The 21,945-nt window shown below is 42.8% G+C and overlaps 1 protein-coding gene across 6 annotated transcripts in view; it reads left to right on the forward strand.

Annotated features, from left to right (window-relative positions):
* The window catches only part of Nup214 (nucleoporin 214), an 83,343-nt gene that overhangs the window by 16,189 nt on the left and 45,209 nt on the right, over window positions 1–21,945 (forward strand). For 2 of the 6 annotated variants that reach the window (XM_051185142.1, XM_051185144.1), the window contains exons 12-21: window positions 2,041–2,506; window positions 3,623–3,795; window positions 5,916–6,010; window positions 6,676–6,762; window positions 6,972–7,121; window positions 8,402–8,560; window positions 11,546–11,649; window positions 14,555–14,740; window positions 15,318–15,391; window positions 15,495–15,578. In XM_051185142.1, coding sequence (XP_051041099.1) covers window positions 2,041–2,506; window positions 3,623–3,795; window positions 5,916–6,010; window positions 6,676–6,762; window positions 6,972–7,121; window positions 8,402–8,560; window positions 11,546–11,649; window positions 14,555–14,740; window positions 15,318–15,391; window positions 15,495–15,578 — 1,578 coding nt within the window. The remainder of the gene's footprint in view (window positions 1–2,040; window positions 2,507–3,622; window positions 3,796–5,915; window positions 6,011–6,675; window positions 6,763–6,971; window positions 7,122–8,401; window positions 8,561–11,545; window positions 11,650–14,554; window positions 14,741–15,317; window positions 15,392–15,494; window positions 15,579–21,945) is intronic. The other 4 variants (XM_051185145.1, XM_051185143.1, XM_051185146.1 and 1 more) reach the window with 3 other exon arrangements.

Consider the following 21,945-nt stretch of genomic DNA (forward strand, 5'->3'; position numbering starts at 1 on the left):
CTTGATATACTTAGTATCTCTCATGAAGACAAATCACCATCTTAACCTAACAGCCAAGGCCAACTAATGTAAATTGGAAATGTATTTATTTTTCAAAATATTTATTATGTAGTTGAATTGACAATTTGCCTTATAGAAAATTGGGGAAGTAGAACAAATTCTAAACCTGCCTTATTGGGGGAGCTGTTTTCCAGTGTTTCTGCATGAACACTCTCATAGTTACAGACAAAATGTGGACATCAGTGGAAGGCTGGCTTCATCTTTATTTATTTATGTGTTTTGATATTGCTTTCTTATTTATAACAAGATCTTTCTGTGTAGTCCTGTCTGGTCTGAGACTCACAAAGATCAGCTGCCTCTCCTTGCTCAGTGCTGGGATCGAGGTGTACACTGCTTTCCCCAACCTGGCTTACTGATTTTAAATATAAGCTATAAACTTTTTTTTAGGTTCTTAGCTAATTTTCATGGTTTATTCAAAAGAATAATTGTCTATTGTATCATTGGCTTTTTTTTTTTTTTTTAAACCATTGAAATTGTATTTACTTGCTGGGGGTGGGGACTGGTTACATGCTTTTAATCCCACCAGTCTGAAAGCAGAGGCAGGTGGAATCTGTGTGAGTTCAAAGCCAGCTTGGTCTACAGAGTTAGTTCCAGGACAGCCAGAGCTACCCAGAGGAACCCCCCCCCCAAAAAAAAAAACAATAAATAAATAATTGTATTCCCATTCTATATTTTTATAGGGTTTATTCTTAGATGGGGGATCACTGAGGCCATTTTTTATGGTTTTTGAGGAATGTTGTGAAATGTTTTCTAAGAGTCCTTAGTATGAGTGATCCCTGCCACTAGGCAAAGGCTTTACCTGTTCTCAAGAGCTACATGTTTTAGAGGGAAATCAAAACTTCGCTTTAAATTTACATGTCCTCTTTGGTTTTGTTTCTGTTTTGTTATTTGTATTGTTTTGTTTTTTTGAGTCAGGGTCTCAGTATACCCTGGTTGCCTGGAATTCTGCAGACCAGGGTAGCCTCAACGAAGTGATCTGTCTGCTTCCAGGGAGTACTGGGATTTAAGACCCTGGCTAACCTCACCTGGCTAAATTTACATGGCTTTGATTAAAGAGACTGGATATTTGTTTCTTTTTTGTGAATTAGACTGTGCATGAATGTAAAACAAGCTTGTTTCAAATTTAAATTTTAAAAAAGGGGGGAAAACCTTAAATATGACTTACAGCTTTTTTAGAAGTTAAAAGTTAGTTGGTTTACCTCAGTTATATTATCATATCTATTTATTGTTAAAATACTTTGTCTGACTTTATCTGTTTCCTACTGTGCCAGTTCACTGTTTGCCTCTTTCAGATAGAACGCCATCTTTAATATATTTGGAATTGCTTTTAAGTAGGGTTTTGAGGCAGAGACTTGAACTAGGGTTATTTCCTGGTTAATGAAGTAGCATAGAGTGAGGTTGACTTCTCACTGTTCCATTTGCAGCATTGTTTTCTAGCCATGAAGTCCTTTCTCCCACTTCTTCAAAATTTCACCAGGTTTTTTATGTTTTATTTTTGTTTTCTGTGTAGCTCTCCTGTTCTGGAACTCACTCTGTAGACAGGCTTGCCTCGAACTCAGAGATCTGCTTGCCTCTTCCTCCAGAGTGCTGGGATTAAAGGCGTGCACCACCAGCTCCCAGCAAAGTTTCACACATCTTGATCCTGTGGAATCCCTGCCATAGAGAGACCAACTGTCCCTTCTGGTTTTGTTTTGTTTGTTTGTTTGTTTGTTTTGATTTTTGAGACAGTTTCTACCCTGGCTGTCCTAGAACTGGCTAGACCAGGCTGGCCTTGAACTCACAGGGATCTGCCTGCCTCTTCCTCCCAGGTACTGGAAGTAAAGGTGTATGCTACCATGCCCACCTACACCTTCTGTTATCTTAACAGGCACCATTTCCAGCTTCCTCAGAGCTTAGACCCATGTCCCTTACCTCTGTCGTGTGACCACTAGTGTTACATTTTAACTTTGTTCTTTTGTTTCTCTTTGGTTTTCTTTGCAGGAAGTTTTCCTACCACCCCAACCTCCCTTCAAGCCCCGGAGAACCTTGATGTCCCAGCAGAAGCCTCTTTGTCCCTTGCACCTGTGACCTCTGCTGTTCCTACCACCACCTTCCCTTTGCCCTCTGCTGGTGGAGCCCCTTCTGTGTTCTCCTTTGGCCCTTCAACCTTAAAGTCATCTGCTTCTGTCGCTGGGGAGCCTCCTCCATTTCCCACTGGCTCTGACAGTTCCAGAGCAGCTCTGGGCCCTGGCACCTCGACCTTCTCTTTTGCTCCTCCTTCCAAAGGCTCCCTGGCCCATAACTCTGCAGCATCCTCCATGGCCACACCTGCTGCTCCCTTCACTTTTGGATCATCAGGTTTTAAGCCCACCTTGGAAAGTACACCAATGTCCAGTGCTCCAAACACAGCGATGAAACCTTCGTTCCCACCCTCAGCCTCTTCTGTGAAAGTCAACCTGAATGAAAAGTAAGTTACCTTGAAAGTCATATTCTTTGGTAGGATGGGTAGAAATATTGCATGGTTGTCACTGAGCTAGGGTCACTCTGAAAGGAGTACTGAACAGATTCTTTCTAAAGTCATGCTTAGCAGTGGGAATTCAGACAGTGTAAAGGTTTGCATCTCATCCGTAGGCCAGTTCAGAAGTGTCTCTTAAAGGGTGTTTTATTTCTGACTGTTAAGAATTTACACTTAAGTAGTTGTTTTGCTTTTTCAGACTATAAAGATAGGAGGTATCCTTTATTTTAAAAAAGGTGAAAAGCCTATAACATACATCCTGGAAATGAAACGGGTCTGTTGTAGTTTTCCCTCCTCTTATTCACCTGACTCTCAACTGTTCTCTGTGCAGCCACCAAGGTGACTTATGCAGTTAGGAATACATGAGGTGCCTCCTGGTTGACATTCCCCCAAAGGTTTCTTGTTGCATTTCCTTTACAATTCAAACCTTTTAGCATGGTATCTGGTTTCCTTCAGATCTAATTCCAGCCAGCTTGCTCATACCTTATTTATTTACCTCTTTATGTTCTTTTTTTCTGTCTCCCCACTAAACTGAGCATCTGAAAGGAATGCTCCCTTGTTTTGTAAAGCTTTTTCCAGTCACAGTGGCTGTGTTTTTGGTTCTGCTTGCTGGGATGTGCCTCTGCACTCACACTGTCATTGCTCTGACTCAGTCAGCATGTGGCCGCTTCTCTCTAGCCACTACTCAGAGTTCCGTTTTGACATGTGGAGTTGACTTCACATTCTTACTGGGCCCTGGTGTCTTTCACACCTCAGAGATGATCGTTCTCAAAACAAGTTCTCACAGTTGGTTGCACCACTCCCTTAAACACAAAACAAGCACTCAGCTTGATAGACTAGAAAATAAATTTTTCATGGGGAATTTGGCCTTTTGCTTACACTAAGTGCTTTGGTGGTGCTGTAGTCAATACCATGTTCCTAAGTGAGCAGGTGGTGACTGCCCTCCCATGAGTAAGCAGCAAATGCATAGTTTGTTCTGACTCACTTATTCTTGGTATCACTGCTAATGACTAGTGTGAAAGAATCCTCCAGCAGGCTGTTGTGATAGAGCTGCATTTCCGCTCCCAGGTTCACAGCAGTGGCCTCTGCACCTGTTCATAGCTCTACCAGTACACCCTCCGTGTTGCCATTCTCTTCCTCCCCCAAGCCAGCCGCTTCTGGACAACTCAGCCATCCCACGCCTCTGCCGGCATCATCCAGCTCCATGCCTTTGAAGTCCTCTGTCTCTCCCTCGCCATCAGGTATTCTCTGAAGCCAATGGCTTCTGTCCTCAGCTCTCATTTCAGATGAATGGGGTTCAACATGTTAAGAATACTTGCTAATGTATCAAGGAGAGTTTTGTTTTTCTTTTGTTATTTATATTTTATGTATGAGTGCTGTACATGTACAACTGCATTCCAGGAGAGGGCACCAGATCATTACAGATAGTTGTGAGCCACCCCATATGGTTGCTGGGAATTGAACTCATAACTTCTGGAAGAGCAACCAGTGCTCTTGACCACTGAGCCATCTCTCTAGCTCCTATTTTGTTTTTCAAGACAGGGTTTCTCAGTGTTGCAGCCCTGGCTGTGCTGGAACTCACTCTGAAGACCAGGCAGGTCTCAAACTCACAGAGATCCAGATGCCTCTGCCTCTCAGTGCTGGGATTAAAGCAGTGCACCACCATTTATATGTTTGTTGTGTTTTACTTGCTTTAATGTTTTAGGTGCTATGATTGTTGAGTCTGAATTGAGAGTTTCACAGGGTTCAGTTCTTTATTTAGCCTTTACTTAGCAGCTCTGGATGTCCAAAGACCTCCTCCTTTGGCTGAGTGCTCATCCTCACACTCGGCCTGCTCTAATGGAAGGATAGTGACTGAGGTGCCCTTCAGCTTGACAGGGACAGCCTTCGTTGACTCTTGTGTTTACTGCTCCTGAGACTCTTAAGTATAACCTCACCATCAACCCACTCTAAGCAAGTGATGAAATGTGAATAATTACAAACAAGACACCTACCCTGTCTTTCCCCCTTCCTGTCATGTGTACAGATTGGTTGCAAAAACTGTAAATACTTTGGTCATCACCAAGATTCAGTGCTTCTTAACTTTCTTCTTCTTTTCTTTTTTTGTGGGGAAGTGTGTTTGTGGGTGGGAGGAGACGGGGTTTCTCTGTAGCTCTTTAGCCTGCCCTGGCACTCGCTCTGTAGACCAGGCTGGCTTCGAACTCACATAGATCTGCCTGCCTCTGCCTCCCAAGTACTGGGATTAAAGGTGTGTGCCACCACTGTCTATCTTCTTAACATTTTTTGTGTTTGCTTATCTCTTTCTTTTAGAAATTTTAAAACATGTGAGAGTTAATTGCAGACATTGTGAAACAGTTGACCTCTAGATGTATGAGTTGCCATCTCCTAAACACTAAGGCTATTACACTCAAGAACTTAACAATGGTCAAATCTAGAATGCATGTCATATTTCCCATGTCAAGTTCATTCACTGAGTTCTGGTTTTTTGTTTGTTTGGTTTGGTTTGGTTTTGGTTTTGTGTAGTCTTATTAGTTCATTTCTTTATCATTTATGAGAAAGCCAGTTCAGTGGTTTGGGAACCATCCCTGTTTGGACTTGATTGTTTGATACGATTCAGGTTAAAGATTTGGAGAGCATAGGTTATGTGCATCACCATGCATGCTTGTATTCAGTCTGACCGCAAAGCATGTTTGACTTTGGGCTTGGGAGGAGTGTTTGCTATACGTATGTATGTGCATGTGAGTACAGTTACTGGGAGGCCACAGGTGTCTGCTATCATAGAGTTGGAGTTTCAGGAAGTTGTAAACCACCTCATGTGTGGGCTGGGAGCCAAAGTTGTGTTCTCTGCAAGAGCAGTATTCACTCTTAATTACTCCCAACACTTGATTGGCCTGCCTCTGCCTCCTGAGTTTTGGGATTAAAGGCTGGAATTACCACCAGGCCTTGGGTAGCCAGTTAGATTTGAATGCCTGGAATAATTTTATAACAGATAATGAATGAAGAAATTTCTGAAATCTTTGAGAAAGGGGTGTTTTTTTCCTTTGAAGTTTATCAAAGTCACCTTACTAACCCATCCTAGTGTTGTGAGGTCTCACGTGTGACCTCACCTTGCCTGTACTTGATATGTAGCCTTAAGTGACCTTGAACTCAGAAACTTCCCTGAGCCTCCTGAGTGCTGGGATTACAGGTGTGCACCAGCAGGCCCAATTTGGTCACCGTTCTGTAATACAGATTATAAAAGTGGAGCCAGGGACAGTGTGCAACTCCTTTTCTTAGGTTTGGGGAAAGAGGTCTGTAGTGTCAGAAGTAACAGGAATAGGTGTCTGTAATAACTGACTTCTTTGGTCATTTATGCTGGCAGGCCGATCTACTCCAAGTGTTCCAAGTTCAGTGCCATCCATGGTACAGAAATCACCCAGGATAAACCCTCCAGTGGTAAAGTCAGGATCTCCTCAGGTATGATTAAAGTCTCTTAATACACTTGCATGTTAGTAAAGTTGGCCTTTGTGCTTTAGAATTCACACATGGGAACAATAATTAGGACTGTACAGGAGACACCAAAGTATGTGCTTGAAGTTTGCAATATTTATTCACAAAAGCAATAATCTATTTACTTTTCTTTTTACTTTCTTGTTTTATTTTATTTTAGACATGATCCCACTATGGTAGCCCTAGCTGGCCTCCCACTTAAAACCAGTCTATTGTTGAGGGGATCAAGTAGGTTCACTTACTGTTCCACATGAGAAATTCACTTCACAGACAGTACTCAGGAAACATGGAGGATACTGCTTGCTTGCTGGCTGGCTCTCAACCTGGCTTGTACTCAGTTTTCTTACATAGTTCATAACTACTTACCTATGGTTACTACTGCCTATAGTAGGCTGGGCTGTCCTACATCAGACAGTCCCCACAAACACATTCATAGTCATTCTGATGTAGGTAGTTCTTCGGTCGGTGCTTTCCTCTCGGGTGACTTCTAGACAAAATGGAGAACTAGTACACTCGGTTCAAAAGAATGATGACACATGGTGTGGTCACCACGGTAGCTAGATAGGACTGGTGCTAGAAAATAGAGCTTGTGGTGTGGAACCTATCTTGAAGCCTTTTGCCTTCCATTTCAGGCCAAGCCACTTCAACCTCCTGTCACAGAGAAACAGGGACATCAGTGGAAAGATTCAGACCCTGTGATGGCTGGCATTGGAGAAGAGGTGAATTTGTTGCTTGAGCATTATTTTTCTGAGAGTAACTCTGACAGTGGGACTGGAGTGGCCTAAGTGCAGTCATCTGCATTGCCATTATTGTAACCTCAGGACTTGGTCTGGCCCTTGTACAGGTTTGTTCTGAAATTGTGGAAACAGTGTTGTTACTGCTGGCACTCAGAACCTGTTGTCTCTTGCTTCATTCATGGTCCTCACAGATTGCACACTTCCAGAAAGAGCTAGAGGAATTAAAGGCTCGGACCTCCAAAGCTTGTTTCCAGGTTGGCACCTCAGAGGAGATGAAGATGCTGCGGACAGAATCCGATGACTTGCACACCTTCCTCTTTGAGATTAGAGAGGCCACAGAGGTTTGTAACCGTGAATGTCTCTCCCGAGTAGAAGGGAGATATTAGAAGTTGTTTCATTAGTCCAGAACACTGGCAAGAACCACTGTGTTCTCTGAGGACCATCAGCGCTGCTGGGGGTGTTTTACCTGCAAAAACCTGAATTCAGGACTGTCAGAATTGAGCCTTAACAAAGCTATCCTAGCTATCTGTGTCAGTTTCCTCCTGTGTGAAGTGAGATCATAGTTTCTATGTCTTTAACACATACTAGGCACTCCATACAAATTGCTTATAGTTGTTTACTCTCAAATGTTTCTTTTACAGCGTTGAGATAAGATTTTTTTTTTTTTTTTTTTTGGAGCATGTACAGTACAAAAGGTCAAATATTTGCTGCTCACAGTATTAGTTCCTGTCACTCTGGTCACTGCATACTCCATCAGGCACTGTGATTTACCAAGATCATCTCACAGTGTCCTCACAGCTTCCTGCCTTGGTCATATTGTGACCCTCTCCATTTTGCACCTTAGGAAGGGAGGCTTTAAAAAGCAAGTGAGTTTTTGAAAGTCCCTGTTTAGTAAATGGTATTGCCAGACACATTTCCTTGTGCCTCCATTTTGTTTGTCTCTAGTCTTCCAGTCTTAAACAACAGCTTGGAGAGAGAAAATCCCTGGGGTGTTAGTGATGTCTTCACGCAGCTGGGTCGTGAGTCCTGTCTTTGCTCTTCTTAGTTTTCCACACGGCCAGCCATCAGAAGTGTACTGCTAAAAACAGAAAGGGTGATTAAAAAAAAAAAAAAAAAAAAAAAAAAAAAACGAAGTAGTTAAGAGCCCTGGCTGCTCTTCCCTCAGAGGACCTGGGTTCTATTCCCAGCACCCACATGGTAACCCCCAGCTGTCTGTAACTCCAATCCTAGAGCATCTGACACCATCTTCTGACCTCTTCGAGCACCAGGCACTCACTGTGGTGCAATAAGGCAGACACTTACACATACAAAGTTTAAAAATTAAAAAAAGAAAAAAAATTTTTTAATGACTTTCTAAGCAATGAATTTTTTTCAGAATTTAGGAATTTTAGTTTGTTCTATAGTCACTGAAACAAGAAACATGATAGAACATTTTTTACAACCCCCCAACACAGAACAAACAAAAAGAAACCATTTATAGGGGGAAAAAGGCTTTGTGCATGGGAACAGTGAAATTTTTAAGGTAACTAAAATAGTTGAGACTCTCCACCCTCCTGGGTCCACACACGTTTGGTTTTGGCAACAGTAATTGAATTGGTGCATCTATCTCTGCCTTTTCTAGTCTCTTCATGGAGACATAAGTACCCTGAAAACAACTTTGCTGGAGGGCTTTGCTGGTGTTGAAGAAGCCAGAGAACAGAATGGAAGAAACCATGATTCTGGGTATCTGCACCTACTTTATAAAAGACCACTGGATCCCAAGAGTGAAGCTCAGCTCCAGGTAGGCGAGACCCTTTCACTGTTGATAAAGAGTTCAGAGGTGATGACTTTTCCACAGTAGCTGTGGGTCTGAGGTGTGGGCTTGGGTGATGTCCCCTTACCAAGCTGCTGATTTTCTGCTAATAAGTTGCTGTGCTTTTCCATACAGTTATTAGTAGTTTGCTGTTTTTGGGGGGTGTGGGTGGGGGATTCTTGAGACAGTATTTCTCTGTTTAATAGCCTTGGCTCTTATGGAACTTTAGGCTGTCCTTGAACTCACAGACATCAAATGCCACTGCCTCGCCAATGCTTAGATTAAAGGCATGTGCCACCCAGCCATAAACTTACTTGTAGCAAAGTAAATAGTATGCTCTTTTTTTAATTTAGTTTTTTTGTTACACAGCTCTGGTAGTTTTATTAAAGGAAAGCTTTCCTGGTTTACTTTTCACCAGTCTGTTCTGGCGTGGTTCCAATAATGTGAGACTCACCTGGGTCAATGATAGCCAGTGTGCATGCTCTGTAGGATTTCCACATGCCATGCCCAATCCAATGTTATTGCCACTGTAGTAGTGATGGACACCGGTTCTAGCCAATATGGTGTAATATTCTATTTCAGATTTCCTCAAAGTCTGGGCAGTTGTTGGCAAGGATAACCAATTTCACTCTGTCCTGTCTGCTCATCTTCAGAGTCTGTTTGTATCCCAGCATGTACTTTCCACTTTTCATAACAAGCTGGAGCCTAGAGTTGATTGACTCCAGGGACTTGTTGATCTTCTTTGCAGTACAATCTTCCTGCCTTAGGTGCAGGACGGCTCCCAACCAAGACCAGCTGCCAAGATGGCTGGGGAGGAGATAGACTTAATTTTTAAAATTTTGCTTTAAAGGTAGACTTTTTTGTTTGTTTTGTTTTGTTTTCAAGACAAGGTTTTTCTGTAGCTTTGGAGCCTGTCCTGGAACCCATTCTGTAGACCAGGCTGGTCTGAAAATCACAGAGATACACCTGCCTCTGCCTCCTGAGTGCTGGGATCAAAGATGTGTGCCACTACCGCCTAAGATAGAATTCTTTAAGCCTTGAACTTGGTAAAGTTCTCTTTTAACATGGGAATTTATAAATCAAATCATGAATATTAGTACAGTGACAGCCTGTCAGGTGGTCTGGTCTATGTAACAGCTAGTAACTGTGTGGTGGCATAGCTCACACTCATGAGACAGAGGAAGGAGGCTGGTGAGTTTGAGGATAACCTGGGCTAATAAACAAAGACCTTCTCAAAAACCGGAATAGAAACAATGCAGTTGTTCTCTGAGTGTAGAACTGTTGGTTCTACAAATCGGTTACACTTCCTAAGCTAAGAAGGCCTGTGGCCTGAGCTCCTGCTGGCTACGACTAGCTCTGTGGGGCTCTGCCACCTTCTGCGCTATAGCAGAGTTACAATTCTTGTTCACTTTAGTCTTCATTCCTGCTTTAGCTAGTTGGATTTTATTTGCGTCAGTGTGCTTGGATCATCTTTCCCTTCCATTCATTGAGAATACAGAGTGGCAGTGTACAGGCAGCCCCGATTCTCCTCACCCCAGATGGATCTGTGGATATGCTGAGTTCCTCTTGCTACAAAGGACTTAAGCCTCAGGTCTCTGTTCCTAGTTTTCTGTCCCATGCCCCGAGACATTCTAGTGCATGGAAGGTGAGAGAATGACCTCTTCTGGAGGTGATTCCCTGGAATCACGGGCAGCTCTTCCTTTCCCTGTGGTACTTATTGCAGGGCTGCTCTCGGACTGCAGTCCCCACTGTAGACAACTCCTTTTCCAATCCTCACAAGCCATCACCTCTGCCCCAGTTGCCTGGCCAAGAGGAAAGCATTCAGCTTCCACTCTGAGAAAAGAAAAATTACGCTTTTCATCCCACTGAATAGATACCGAACTGCAGGAAATGTCATGGACACTTAACTACATACAAAGCAGCTTTGCTATGCCTGCCAGGGTTCATAAATAGTAAAGCTTACGCCCATGCTCTTAGCCACTGTGCTGTCACCCTGAAGCTGGGTAAGGGACAGTCAGGAAGATGGATGTAGAATTATCCTGTGGTATGTGTTTCCATGGGATGAGAGCAAGGAAGCCACTGAGAACTGTTTGCAGCAGGCCTTTGAAGTGTGCTGATTTTTGTAGCTCCACCCAATTGGGAGGCATTTGGAAGAAAGGACATCAGCTAGTGTGGACCCAAGGCCAGCACTGAAGTGGGTGAAGGAAAGCCTCCTGTAGTTATCAAATGCCTTTGAGGCTACTGCTGCTCCCTGGACTCAGTTTGGCTCTTTTTAAGTGACATTTTCTCTTTAATGCTTATCCAAGAATATTTGTGAAATGCATTTCAGCACAGTCAGGTCTGTGCCATGTGTGTTGCACTTACTTCTCCAGGGGCTGCTCAGTGTCTGTACACTTACTTGACTGGATGCTTCATCTGTGTTTTAATTTTTGAGAGTCAGATTACTTAGCCATGTAGGTTAACTATGCCCCCAGCTGAAAGAATGCTACTATAGGCTTAAAACCTGGTAAGAATTGTGGTTGTGGAGACATGCTGCTCAAGTATGGGAGGTCTGTGTTGTGAATATCGAGGGTCAGAGTTATTTCCAGCACCAATTGTCACATCATCTGTCTACATACAGTTCATTTCATGATGGGAAAGAACTAAATGTGTGCACAATGAACGAGTGCAGCCAGGCATCTCTCCCTGCCCCACCCTTCCTAAGGGAGGCACCAAGAGGGAAGTGGGTGAATCGGTTCCCCAGGCCCAAGGCTACCACACCCATTCTCTTTCCCTTTCTCTTGTTATACTACTGTAGAAATGGTATTTCATTTTTCATTTTATATTTAATGGTTTTAGTAGAACCTGATGTTTTCCTTGTTCATACAGTTCTCAATATAGAAATATTTCAAAATTATTTTTTTACTACTTTAATGCATCTTCCTCCCTAGCTGCCAGAAAAGAGCCATTTTTGTTTTAATTTTTTTCTTGTAGGAAATTCGTCGTCTTCATCAGTATGTGAAATTTGCTGTTCAGGATGTAAATGATGTTCTAGACCTAGAGTGGGATCGGCATCTGGAACAGAAGAAAAGACAGAGGTGAGTGAGATGTGTTGTTGCCATTGCCTTTTGTAGGAGTACAGGTAAAAACCTTACGGGGGCGCTTTCTCCTGCTTAGTTTTCATTTTTAAAAGTTATTTACAAAAGCACTAAATGATGGTCATAGAAACCAATTCATATCACATCATTTCAGAATGATAAGAATATGAATTTCATTAGGGCTGAGGATGTAGCTCAGTGATAAAGCAGTTGACTGCTAGGTGTGTATACCATATGTTCAATCCCTAGCATAGCAGAAAAACGCAAGCAAGCATCAAGAAAGTATATAAAGACTGGAGAGATGGCTCAGTGGTTAAGAGTATTGGAGTTCAGTTCCCAGTAAATACATGCTGGTTCACAGCCATCTATACTGGATGGAATCTGATGCCCTCTTCTGTCATGCAGGCAGGCATACATGAAGATAGAGTGTTCATATACATACATACATACATACATACATTTATTTTAGAAAAGTGCATGAAATACCATGTAGTCATTGGAGGGAAGGGGTTCCCACACCTTTAATCCCAGCACTTGGGAGGCAGAGGCAAGCAATCTCTGAGTTCAAGGCCAGCCTGGTCTACAGCATGAGTCTACAAGGGCAGCCAGTACTATGAAAACAAATCCTGTCTCGAAAAACAAACAAAAATACTGTGTAACCATTAGTGTGAATCTATCACAGTTCGGCTCCCTCTTCCTACATTTGTGTCTTTCCACTGAAGTCATCTGAAATGTTTTTCAGTTACTTTATCCATTTTATACAAGATTAAAAGCATTTAATGTAATTTCTGAGAACATGCTATTCAGTGGCTACACTGGACTTACAGGCTGCTACAAGGTACCCAATGTGGGTGCTAGAAACTGAACTCAGGTCCTCCAGAAGAGCAGCCAGCACTCTTAATCACTGAGCCATCCAGCCTCATTAGCCCCAAGGAGATTCTCTTTCTCTTTATAAATTTTTATTCAAATTAGAAAAGTCTTATTTTATATATCAAACCCAGTTCCCTCTCCTTTCCATCCTCCCTTGTCCCCCACCCCCCATCCAATCTCCAGGAAGGGTGAGGTCTCACCATTTATTGTAGCCAATTGAAAGGATTTGACAAGGGGGCTGGAGAGATGACTCAGGTTTAGAGCACTGCCTGCTCTTCCAGAGGTCCTGAGTTCAGTTCCCAGCAACCACAGGGTGGCTCACAGCCATCTGGTGCCCTCTTCTGTCATGTAGGCATACATGCAGGCAGAACACTATGCACAATAAATAAATAAAGTTTTATTTAAAAAAAATAAAAGGATTTAACAAGTGATGGTGAAAAGAGAGGAAGGGGTTGCAGCCTCGTTGCCTATCCCTGTCTGGTTTGTGCTTATGTTTTGTGGAGAGAATGGACTTCATAAACCTGAGAACAAGGAAGTACTTACAGAAATTTGAGTATGTCAGCCCTTAGAAATGGTGGCTTTTTGATATACTTAATTAGTAATTAGCCCAGTATGGAAACAAAAACTGGTGTGTTTTGTTTATAAAGCTATGGGATCGTGGAGCTTTTTCTTTTGACAGCTGGTGTCTTGTCAGGGACAGGACTAGTATAGTTTAGTAAGCAGAAGTAAGTCAATGTCTCCATGCTGTGTGGAGCAAGCTGAAAAGGACTCTCAACTTAGAGCAGAGGACTCTCAACTTAGAGCTCTCCCTGACTCTGCCCAAGGAGGCTTTTGAGGACTGGAGTCCTTGCCCCTAGGGGCATTTGGACTCATTAGAGAGGTCATAGCTCACTCCACTTTCCCATGAGACGGGTGTCTGCTGTCCTTTCTAGCTGCGTTTCTCTTTGTTCAATAAGAAGACTTTTTGACAAGCAGTGGTGGCACATATCATTAATCCCAGCACTTGGGAAGGCAGAGGCAGGTAGATCTCTGTGAGTTTGAGGCCAGCCTGATCTACAGAACTAATTCCAGGACAGCTAGGGTTACACAGAGAAACCCTGTCTCATAACAACAAAAAAAGTAGACTTTCCAAAACTGCACACACTAGCAGAAGCCAGCTTTCTTTACTGTGACAGTCCTATGCACTGCCAACTCACTGCACTCACTGTTCGGTTCCCTTTCTGCAGAGTTCAAGTACTGGGCATGGTTTCTATTTCTTGGCACTTCTCTATTTTCCGCCTTTCTCTAATCTTAACTTATACCAACTAGAAAGTCCTGGAAAATACTCACTTGGCTGCCTTGTTCTTCTCAGTGGTTCTGAGAAAAGGAAATAAAACTGGAAGTTTCTGTTGTGCATCAGCAGTTTTCATTCTGTGATCAGTTGTGTGGTGATAGACAGATGGACAGACAGAAAAGGGAACCAGGTGGCTTGTACCTCATAGGACCACCCATTTTTGTTTTATTTGTGTATTTTTTCCTCAAGTTGATAGAAACATTATAGCAATACTTAAAGGCTTATGATGAAAAAACTAAAGAATCTAGACTGGTGTCTCTGACCTTAGAGCTGCCATCCAGCAGCAACCACTCATCTGTTTCATTCTTTGGGGGAAGCGGTCTCCCAGCTGCCAGCACCTGTAATATCTCCACCAGCAGTCTAACCAATGACTGGCTCACACGCACTTCCCGGGATCCTGGTTTATTTCCTTATTGAGTCTAATTTACATACAGAAATACATGAGTTCCAATGGATAGCTACAGAGGTTTGCCTATGTTGTTGGTTCTTGTCTTCTACCATTGCCCAATTTGTACTGTGGTCTACTACAGGCTCCCCTCTTCATTCCCTCCTACCCTCATGAGATTCTCAGGTCCCTGGTCTTCGTATTTTCTTGTCAACTGGTGGTTCTCCATTTTATTATTTTCCTTGTTAGAATTGCAGCCTTGTGTGTTGTGGTTTAGAAGGGAGCCATTTGTATCTAATTCTTTTCCTTATTGCCAGCAGGCGCCTGCTTGTGCCAGAACGAGAGACACTTTTCAACACACTAGCCAACAACCGGGAAATCATCAACCAGCAGAGGAAGAGGTTGAATCACCTGGTGGATAGTCTGCAGCAGCTCCGTCTCTATAACCAGACGCCCCCATGGAATATGCCCTCAACGCTTTCAACTCAGAGCAGCACTCACAGGTGTGCCAGAGACTGCTGGTGGGTGGGGAGAGAGCATGTGAGCATGTGCGGCATGCACTTGAAAACAGTGTTGCAGTCGGTCTCATGTGCTGTTCTGGTCAGGTTCTGTAAGATCTCTGACCTTTGGTTCCTTTGCTTGAAAGTATGGGTGCCAGTGCCTGCCTTCAGCATGTGTGTAGGCTTAAATCTATATTGCATGTAGTGCTGTGCCTGGTGCTCAGCAGGCCACCACAGTTTCCATAGTAACACTAATAGGGTTACATTGTCTAACTTCCCTTAGAAGCCTAGATTTGCCATTCTGTTCTAGTGTGGAGCAGTGGTAGACACTTGCCATTATCTAGTTCACCCCAACTTACCCTGACAGTGTCTGCTTTAGGCATGTGTAATTTTGTTGTCCTTTCTGCTAAGGCTTAGTGCGTTGTACTGAGGTTGTTAGCTTTCTGCCTGTGTGTTGTTGGGCAGCTCTTCCCGTAGTGAATGCTCTCTAATCTTTTGGGCTTAGATATTGAGAAGAGTGTATACCACATAGCCTCAGCCTTCTTGTGGTTGGTGTGGCTGTAACACTGCCCTGTTTCAGTTTTGACAGTGACCTTGAAAGCCTGCTAAAAACTACCATTGAATCTCACACCAAGCCCTCTTCCAGAGTACAAGGTAAATGCTCCCACCCAACCTCCCAGCATAGTTTGTGATCTAACCTGGCTAAATCTTAGCATTTATGGATTGGTGTTTTTTTTTCTCCCCCCCCCCCCCAAAGCTAAACTGTCCCCTGCAAAACAGGCCCAACTGAGGAACTTTTTGGCCAAAAGGAAGACCCCACCAGTGAGGTCTACTGCTCCAGGTAAAGAGAACTTGTCCTGAAGTTTTCAGTATTAGTTGTGTAGTACTAGGGCATAGTGTGGGTGGGCTGGCTGCTTTTGGCTTGACTAGAAGACCCAAGAAAATGTTCCCAGAATATATTGTCAGTCTGAGTATTAGAGTAAGGAGCAGTTCATATATTTTGGATGAAACAACTCAAGGTGATTCTTTGGGCTTGGATATCATGCATTCCCTAGGTTATATGATAATGATTCGGAATGGTGTGGGGTTGGCTGAGTTGGAGCCTAGCCTCAAGCCTTACATGTTTGGTTTTTTTTTTTTTTTTTTTTTTTTTTTTAAAGCAATGTTATACTTCAGAAAAGTTTTTTTAAGGAAAAACTATAGGCCAGACAGCGATGATTTAAATACTTGCTAAGGGACTGATGAGTGGCCTGGTGAATAAAGGCATATGATATCTGTCGAGCCTGAAGACCTGAGTTTAGTCTCTAGGACTCAATTGTGAGAGGAAAGAACTGACTTTTATAGTCTTTGACCTCTACAGGTTCATTGTGTTTCATGTACATATGCTGCACACCACAGTTAATAAATGTAATATATAAACTTGCTGAAAAGCAACTGTGTAAAAAGTGAAAGGTTGTTTAAATTTTTATCTAAAATTCCTTAATTTTTTTTTTTTTCTTTCGGTGCTGGGGATAATACCCAGAACCTAGCACATGCCAGAGGTCTCTACCAATATCACTGAGCACTGAGCTATGTCCTAGCCCCTAATTTTTTTTTCTGTTTTTTTCTTTTTTTTTAAAGGTAGGGTCTCATGTAGCTCAGGATAGCCTGACACTCATGTTGTGTGTTTCATTTTTCAAAGCTAAGATTACATTGTGTCATTTCTCTGGTGACCTCCAGCACAGTATGTTTTTTAGTCTCTGTCATTTTAGTCCTTTTCTCTAGAAGCTGCTGCCTCCCCCAACCCCCCAAGCACACACACAAGGTTTCTCTGTGTAGCCCTGGCTGTCCCGGAACTAGCTCTGTAGACGAGGCTGGCCTCAAACTCACAGAAATCCTCCTGCCTCTGCTCTCTGGTACTGGAATCAAAGGCATGCACCACCACATCCAGCATGGAATTGCTTCTTAAGTCTTCTGCCTACAGATTTCACCAGATGCTTTTCCTTGGCTTCCTCTTCTCAGGCCACCATTTTTTGGGGGAAGGAAAATGTAAGCATTCATTCGTGCACTATTGAGCATGCTGAACACACAGCCAGAGGATGCTGGTCTTGTCTGTCACTCTATCTTACTCCCTTGAGACAAGGTCTCTGAACTGGAGCTAGGCAACTCCATCGATCCTTCCATCTCCACTTCTCTGGGGATTTTACTCTAGGTCCTCATGTTTACACAGCATGCACTGTTGGCCACTGAACCATCTATCTCCCTACTCCATTAGGCCACCATTTCTGTTGTCGTTCCTCACATTCTAAGGCTTCGCCAAACTTGCACCTTCTGGGTCTGTGGGAAAAAAATACCTTGGCCAAAATCAGCTTGGAAAAGAAAGGGTTTATTTCATCTTACAACTTGTCATCTATATCTGGGGAAGTCAGGGAAGGGGACTCAAGACTCTAGAGGCAGAAATTGATGCAGAGGCCATGGAAGATTGGTGCTTCCTAGCTTCCTCTTGTACCTTGCTCAGCCTGCTTTCTTGCAGCACCCGTACCATTAGCCGGTGGGTGGCAATGCCCACAGTCAGCTGGGCCCTCCCACATCAATCATCCACCAAGAAAATGTCCCGCAGGCTTGCCTACAGGCCAATCCTGTGGAGGCATTTTCTCAAGTGAGATTACCTCTTCACTTATAGCTCCAGCTTATGTCAAGTTCACAGAAAACAAATGAGCAAACAAACAAAAAACACCAGGACAGACACTGATGCCTATTATCTGGAGCTAACACCACTGTGATCAGACTTCTCAGAAACTTTTTTCTAGTTTCTGTTTGTGCTCTTTGAACATGTGCCTGATGCTGATTGTAGGACACATCCTTGTATTAGAAAGCTGCCACACATTTGCCCAATCTTGTTAATCCTGTTTGTTGCCAGGAGGTTATATGAAACATCCTTATTCGTAAATCTGATTATATCTTTATGATTGAGTCCTTAGACATGAGGTTTATGTAATTGTTTATTCAGCAAATGTGATTGCCTATTTTGGTTCCAGATAGTGACAAATAAGATAACAAGGTCTGACCACTCAAAATGTGAACAAAGAAGATAAACTATGCTGAGGCCGCACAGTATACTTGTTTAATAATAGCACATGCACTAGGAAGGATAACTCGAGATATGGAAGCTTTGTTTGTTTTGGAGCTAGGGTCTCATGTAACCCAGAGTGGCTTTCAACTCTGTGTAGTGGAGGATAGCAATGAACTTATGAACTCTGAACAGTGCTCATTATGAAGAGTGAACTCTATCTCTACCTCCTGGAATGCTAGGACTTCAGGCATTGCCACCACCCACAGTTTACATATACTTGTTTTGTTTTGTTTTTTGAGACAGAGTTTCTCTGTATGCCTGGCTGTTCTACAACCAGCTCTGTAGACCAGGCTGGCCTCAAACTCAAAGATCCACCTGCCCCTGTCTCTGATTGCTGAGATTAAAGGTATGCACCACCACCTCCCGGCTACATATAATCTTTCTTAAAACTTTAAAATTATAATGTAATACACAAAAAAGGTACAGGAAATAAAACTAAATGTGTAACCTCTACTGAAGTTAAACAAACCATGGAGGCCGAGAGATGTCTCAGCAGTTAAGAGCATTGACTGGTCTTCTAGAGGACCTGGGTTCAATTCCCAGCATCTACATGGCAGTTCACAGTTGTTACTCCAATTCCAGGGGATCTGACACCCCCACACAGACATTCATGCAGCCAAAACACCAATGCACTTAAATAAATCTTACACATTTGTAAAACAAAAAGAGAGAACATGCCCGCTTCTTAGAAACCCCTGTCTTGGGGCTAAAAACTAAAAACGCCTGCTCTTCTTGTGTGCCGCCCTGAGTTCACATCCCCAGCACAGATTAAAAAGACGGGAATGTTTGCCTGTGCCCATAATCCCAGCATTACATGGGGGAGACAGGCTAATCACTAGATGTCTCTGATTAACAAGCCTATCCAAGGTAGCTATTGTGACTCAGTGAGAAAATGCCTCTGAGTAATGTCCTGTTCCAGCTTCTTCATGCATGCTCGTGCACAGGTGCACACACAAATCTCACTTCTACCCACCACATTTGTTTTTTTTTTTTTTTTTTTTTTTGTTTTGTTTTGTTTTGTTTTTTAATACATTCCAATCCTAGTTCCCCCTCTCTCCTCCCACTTTTCTTATCCCCTCCCATCTGCTCCATGGAAAGGGTAAGGCCTCCCATAGGAAGTCTGCTAAGTCTGTCCCATCAATTATCTAGTTGAGGCAGGACCAAGGCACCTCTCTACTCCTGAACCCCTCCGTCTAGACTGGGCAAGATATCTCTCCATATAGAATGGGTTCCACCAAGTCAGTTTGTGCATTAGAGTTAGATCTTGGACCCACTGCCAGTGGCCTCACATATTGTCCCAGTCACACCATTGTCACCTATATTAAGGGAGTCTAGTTGGGTCTTACGAAGGTTTCCCGTTTGTCAGACCTGAGTCAGTGATCTCTCACTAGCTTAGGTAATTTCTGTGAGTTTCCCCATCATGGTCTTGACTCCTCTGTTCATACTGTCGTTTGTTCCTCACTTTGATTGTACTCCAGGAGCTTGGCCCATTAGTTAGTTATGGATTTCTGCATCTGCTTCCATCTGATTCCAGGATAACATTTGCTCTTCTTAAAGAATGTTATGTGGATATGTGGAAGTTATATCTTTGCATGTATTTTTTAATTTTATGTTTGTGTGTCATTTTTAATTTATTATTTTGAGAAAAGAGTGATGCCTCTAAGAATCTAGTCACAGCTGGGCGGTGGTGGTACATGCCTTTAATCCCAGCTCTTGGGAGGCAGGCAGATCTCTGTGAGTTAGAGGCCAGTCTGGTCTAGGTCTACAAATCAAGTTCCAGAACAGGCTCTAAAGCTACACAGATAAACTCTGTCTTGGAAGGAAGGAAGGAAAGGAGGGAGGGAGGGAGGGAGGGGAAGGAAGAAAGAAGAAAATAATCTAGTCACGGAGCACCTATTACCCTTCACCTGTGTGGAATGATCCATAACATTAGCATGGATTTGACTCTTCTACTTTACTGTGGGGAAAAATGTGCTCCTGTCTTCCAGTTCCAAGGCAGTGTTCAGAACTTTATACAAGGTACTTGATACTTGCTTATAAATTAAGCTTTCTGTTGGGTGATTTTGCCTAACAGTAGGTTACTATGAGTTTCTGAGCACATATAGTATAGATCAGACAAAGCTGTGGTGTTTGGCAGCCTCCATGTATTGGCTGCCCTTATGACTTGTTTCTGATCTTATAGCAGGTTATCCATCGTGACCCTGTTGTAGCTAAAGGAGCATCCATCTCTATTTAATAGTTAATATTATCACAGTTGCATTACTCTCCCGTCCCCAGTACACTATAGCATACTTGGTGTTAGGACTGTTTTGGTACTGAGGATCAAACCCAGGCTGCACACATTAGTCAAGTGTTCTATGACTGAACCCATACCTGCCCTGTTCCTTTTTGTTTTTCCTGACTATTTAGTGAGAAGACAGGTAATAGGGCTTCATGGGGGCTTTTGTGTTAGTTTCCTTTATGTGCTGCAACAGATCACCACAGACTTAGTGGTTCATAATAGCATCTGCTGCTGCAGCTTGTACAGTCAGTTCAGGCTCAGCTAGGTCCTCTGCTAGGGCAGAAGCTGGACTCAAAGGTGTTGGCTGAGCTGCTCTGTTGGAGTTATGGTAAAGGTGCACTTCCGAGCACTTTTGTCCCCTTTGTTGGTGTTCCTTAGAATTTAGGAATGCAGCTTTAATTTTTTTCACTGTATGTCTTGACAAGGTAACATTGTTAAATGTACAAAGACTATAAAAATAATAGCTCTGCTGTATAACATAGATAAATTAATTCAGTTAACTTCCCCAGGGCCCCGCTGAACAACTTTGGGTCAGAAATGTAAGACATGGGGAATCTACATTCTTGATGTTGAACCATAAAAATATCAAGTTGTTTGCAGAAAATAAACTTTAACATTTCAAATTCTGACATCATATACTTAAATGGAATTTCTAAGTGATCTACCACATAGTTGTTTGCCTCAAAATACTTGGAAACAGTATGGTCCAGATTGTAAAGTCTGCTGCCCATTGAGTACTTGAAATGCGCATCCGAAAAATAGAACTTTCTATTTCTTTACACTTAATTTACTTTTTTTTTTTTAATTACTTTATGTGCGTTGTTGTTTTGCCTGCATGTGTGTATGTCTGTATGAGAGTGTTGAGTCTCCTGGAACTGGAGTTCAACACAGCAAGGAGCTGCCATGTGGGTGCTGGGAATTGAACCCAGGTCGTCTGGAAGAGCAGTCAGTGCTCTTAACCACTGAGCCATCTCCCCAGCCCCCACTTAATTTATTCTTATTTGTTTGTTTGTTTGTTTATTTTGAGGCTGGGTCTCCCTTTGTAGTTCTTGCTTACCTAGAAGTATGTAGACCAGATTGGCCTTGATTTCAACAGAGATCAACCAGCCTCTACCTCCTGAGTGCTGGAATTAAAGGCAAGTGCCACCATACAGCTGTAGTTAACTACTTTAAATAGCTGTAGTGTCTAGCGGGCAGCAGGACCCTGGCATGTAGCACTGGTTTGTAGTTGCATTTGTTGTGTCACACTTATGCTAGGACATGTAGCATGATCTGCCTACAGGACAGACAAGCAATAGCAGAAGGAAAGGGGGGCAGGCATTTTGTTTTTCCAGTGTACAGTAAAAATACCTGTTCTGAAGTTTGAGGTAGACGTTGGCATAAATAAAAATAAAGAAGGAAGAGCAGAGAAGGCCAGAGTTAAGTTCCATGTTGAGAATCACTGGGCTCATATAGAAGTGTTTGAGACACTCAGACTGAGGTCATTCCCACTCTGATAGGCTATTGTAGGTGTAGGTCACTGTTGGAAAGCAGTGGTGATATGTGATCCTTATCCCTGCCCTATGAGCTTGCCTGTTATCTCCCACACTGCTTTTGTACTAGGATTGATTCTGTCTCTTTCAGTCTTTTGTCTGATAGTTATCCATCCCTGACCTCGAAGCTTAGCTTCTGAAGACCCCAAACCATCATCATTCACATTCATCAGTAGCTGTTTTCACCTAAAGTATAAAATAATGAAATGCTTTACAAGTTGGATGAGTCTCTTAGCAGTGAAATGACATCGCCTTTGCATTTGCTCTGTCTGTTGTATTCTTG

The sequence above is a fragment of the Phodopus roborovskii genome, unplaced genomic scaffold (genome assembly GCF_943737965.1).
Source record: "Phodopus roborovskii unplaced genomic scaffold, PHOROB, whole genome shotgun sequence".
NCBI classification, from domain to species: domain Eukaryota; kingdom Metazoa; phylum Chordata; class Mammalia; order Rodentia; family Cricetidae; genus Phodopus; species Phodopus roborovskii.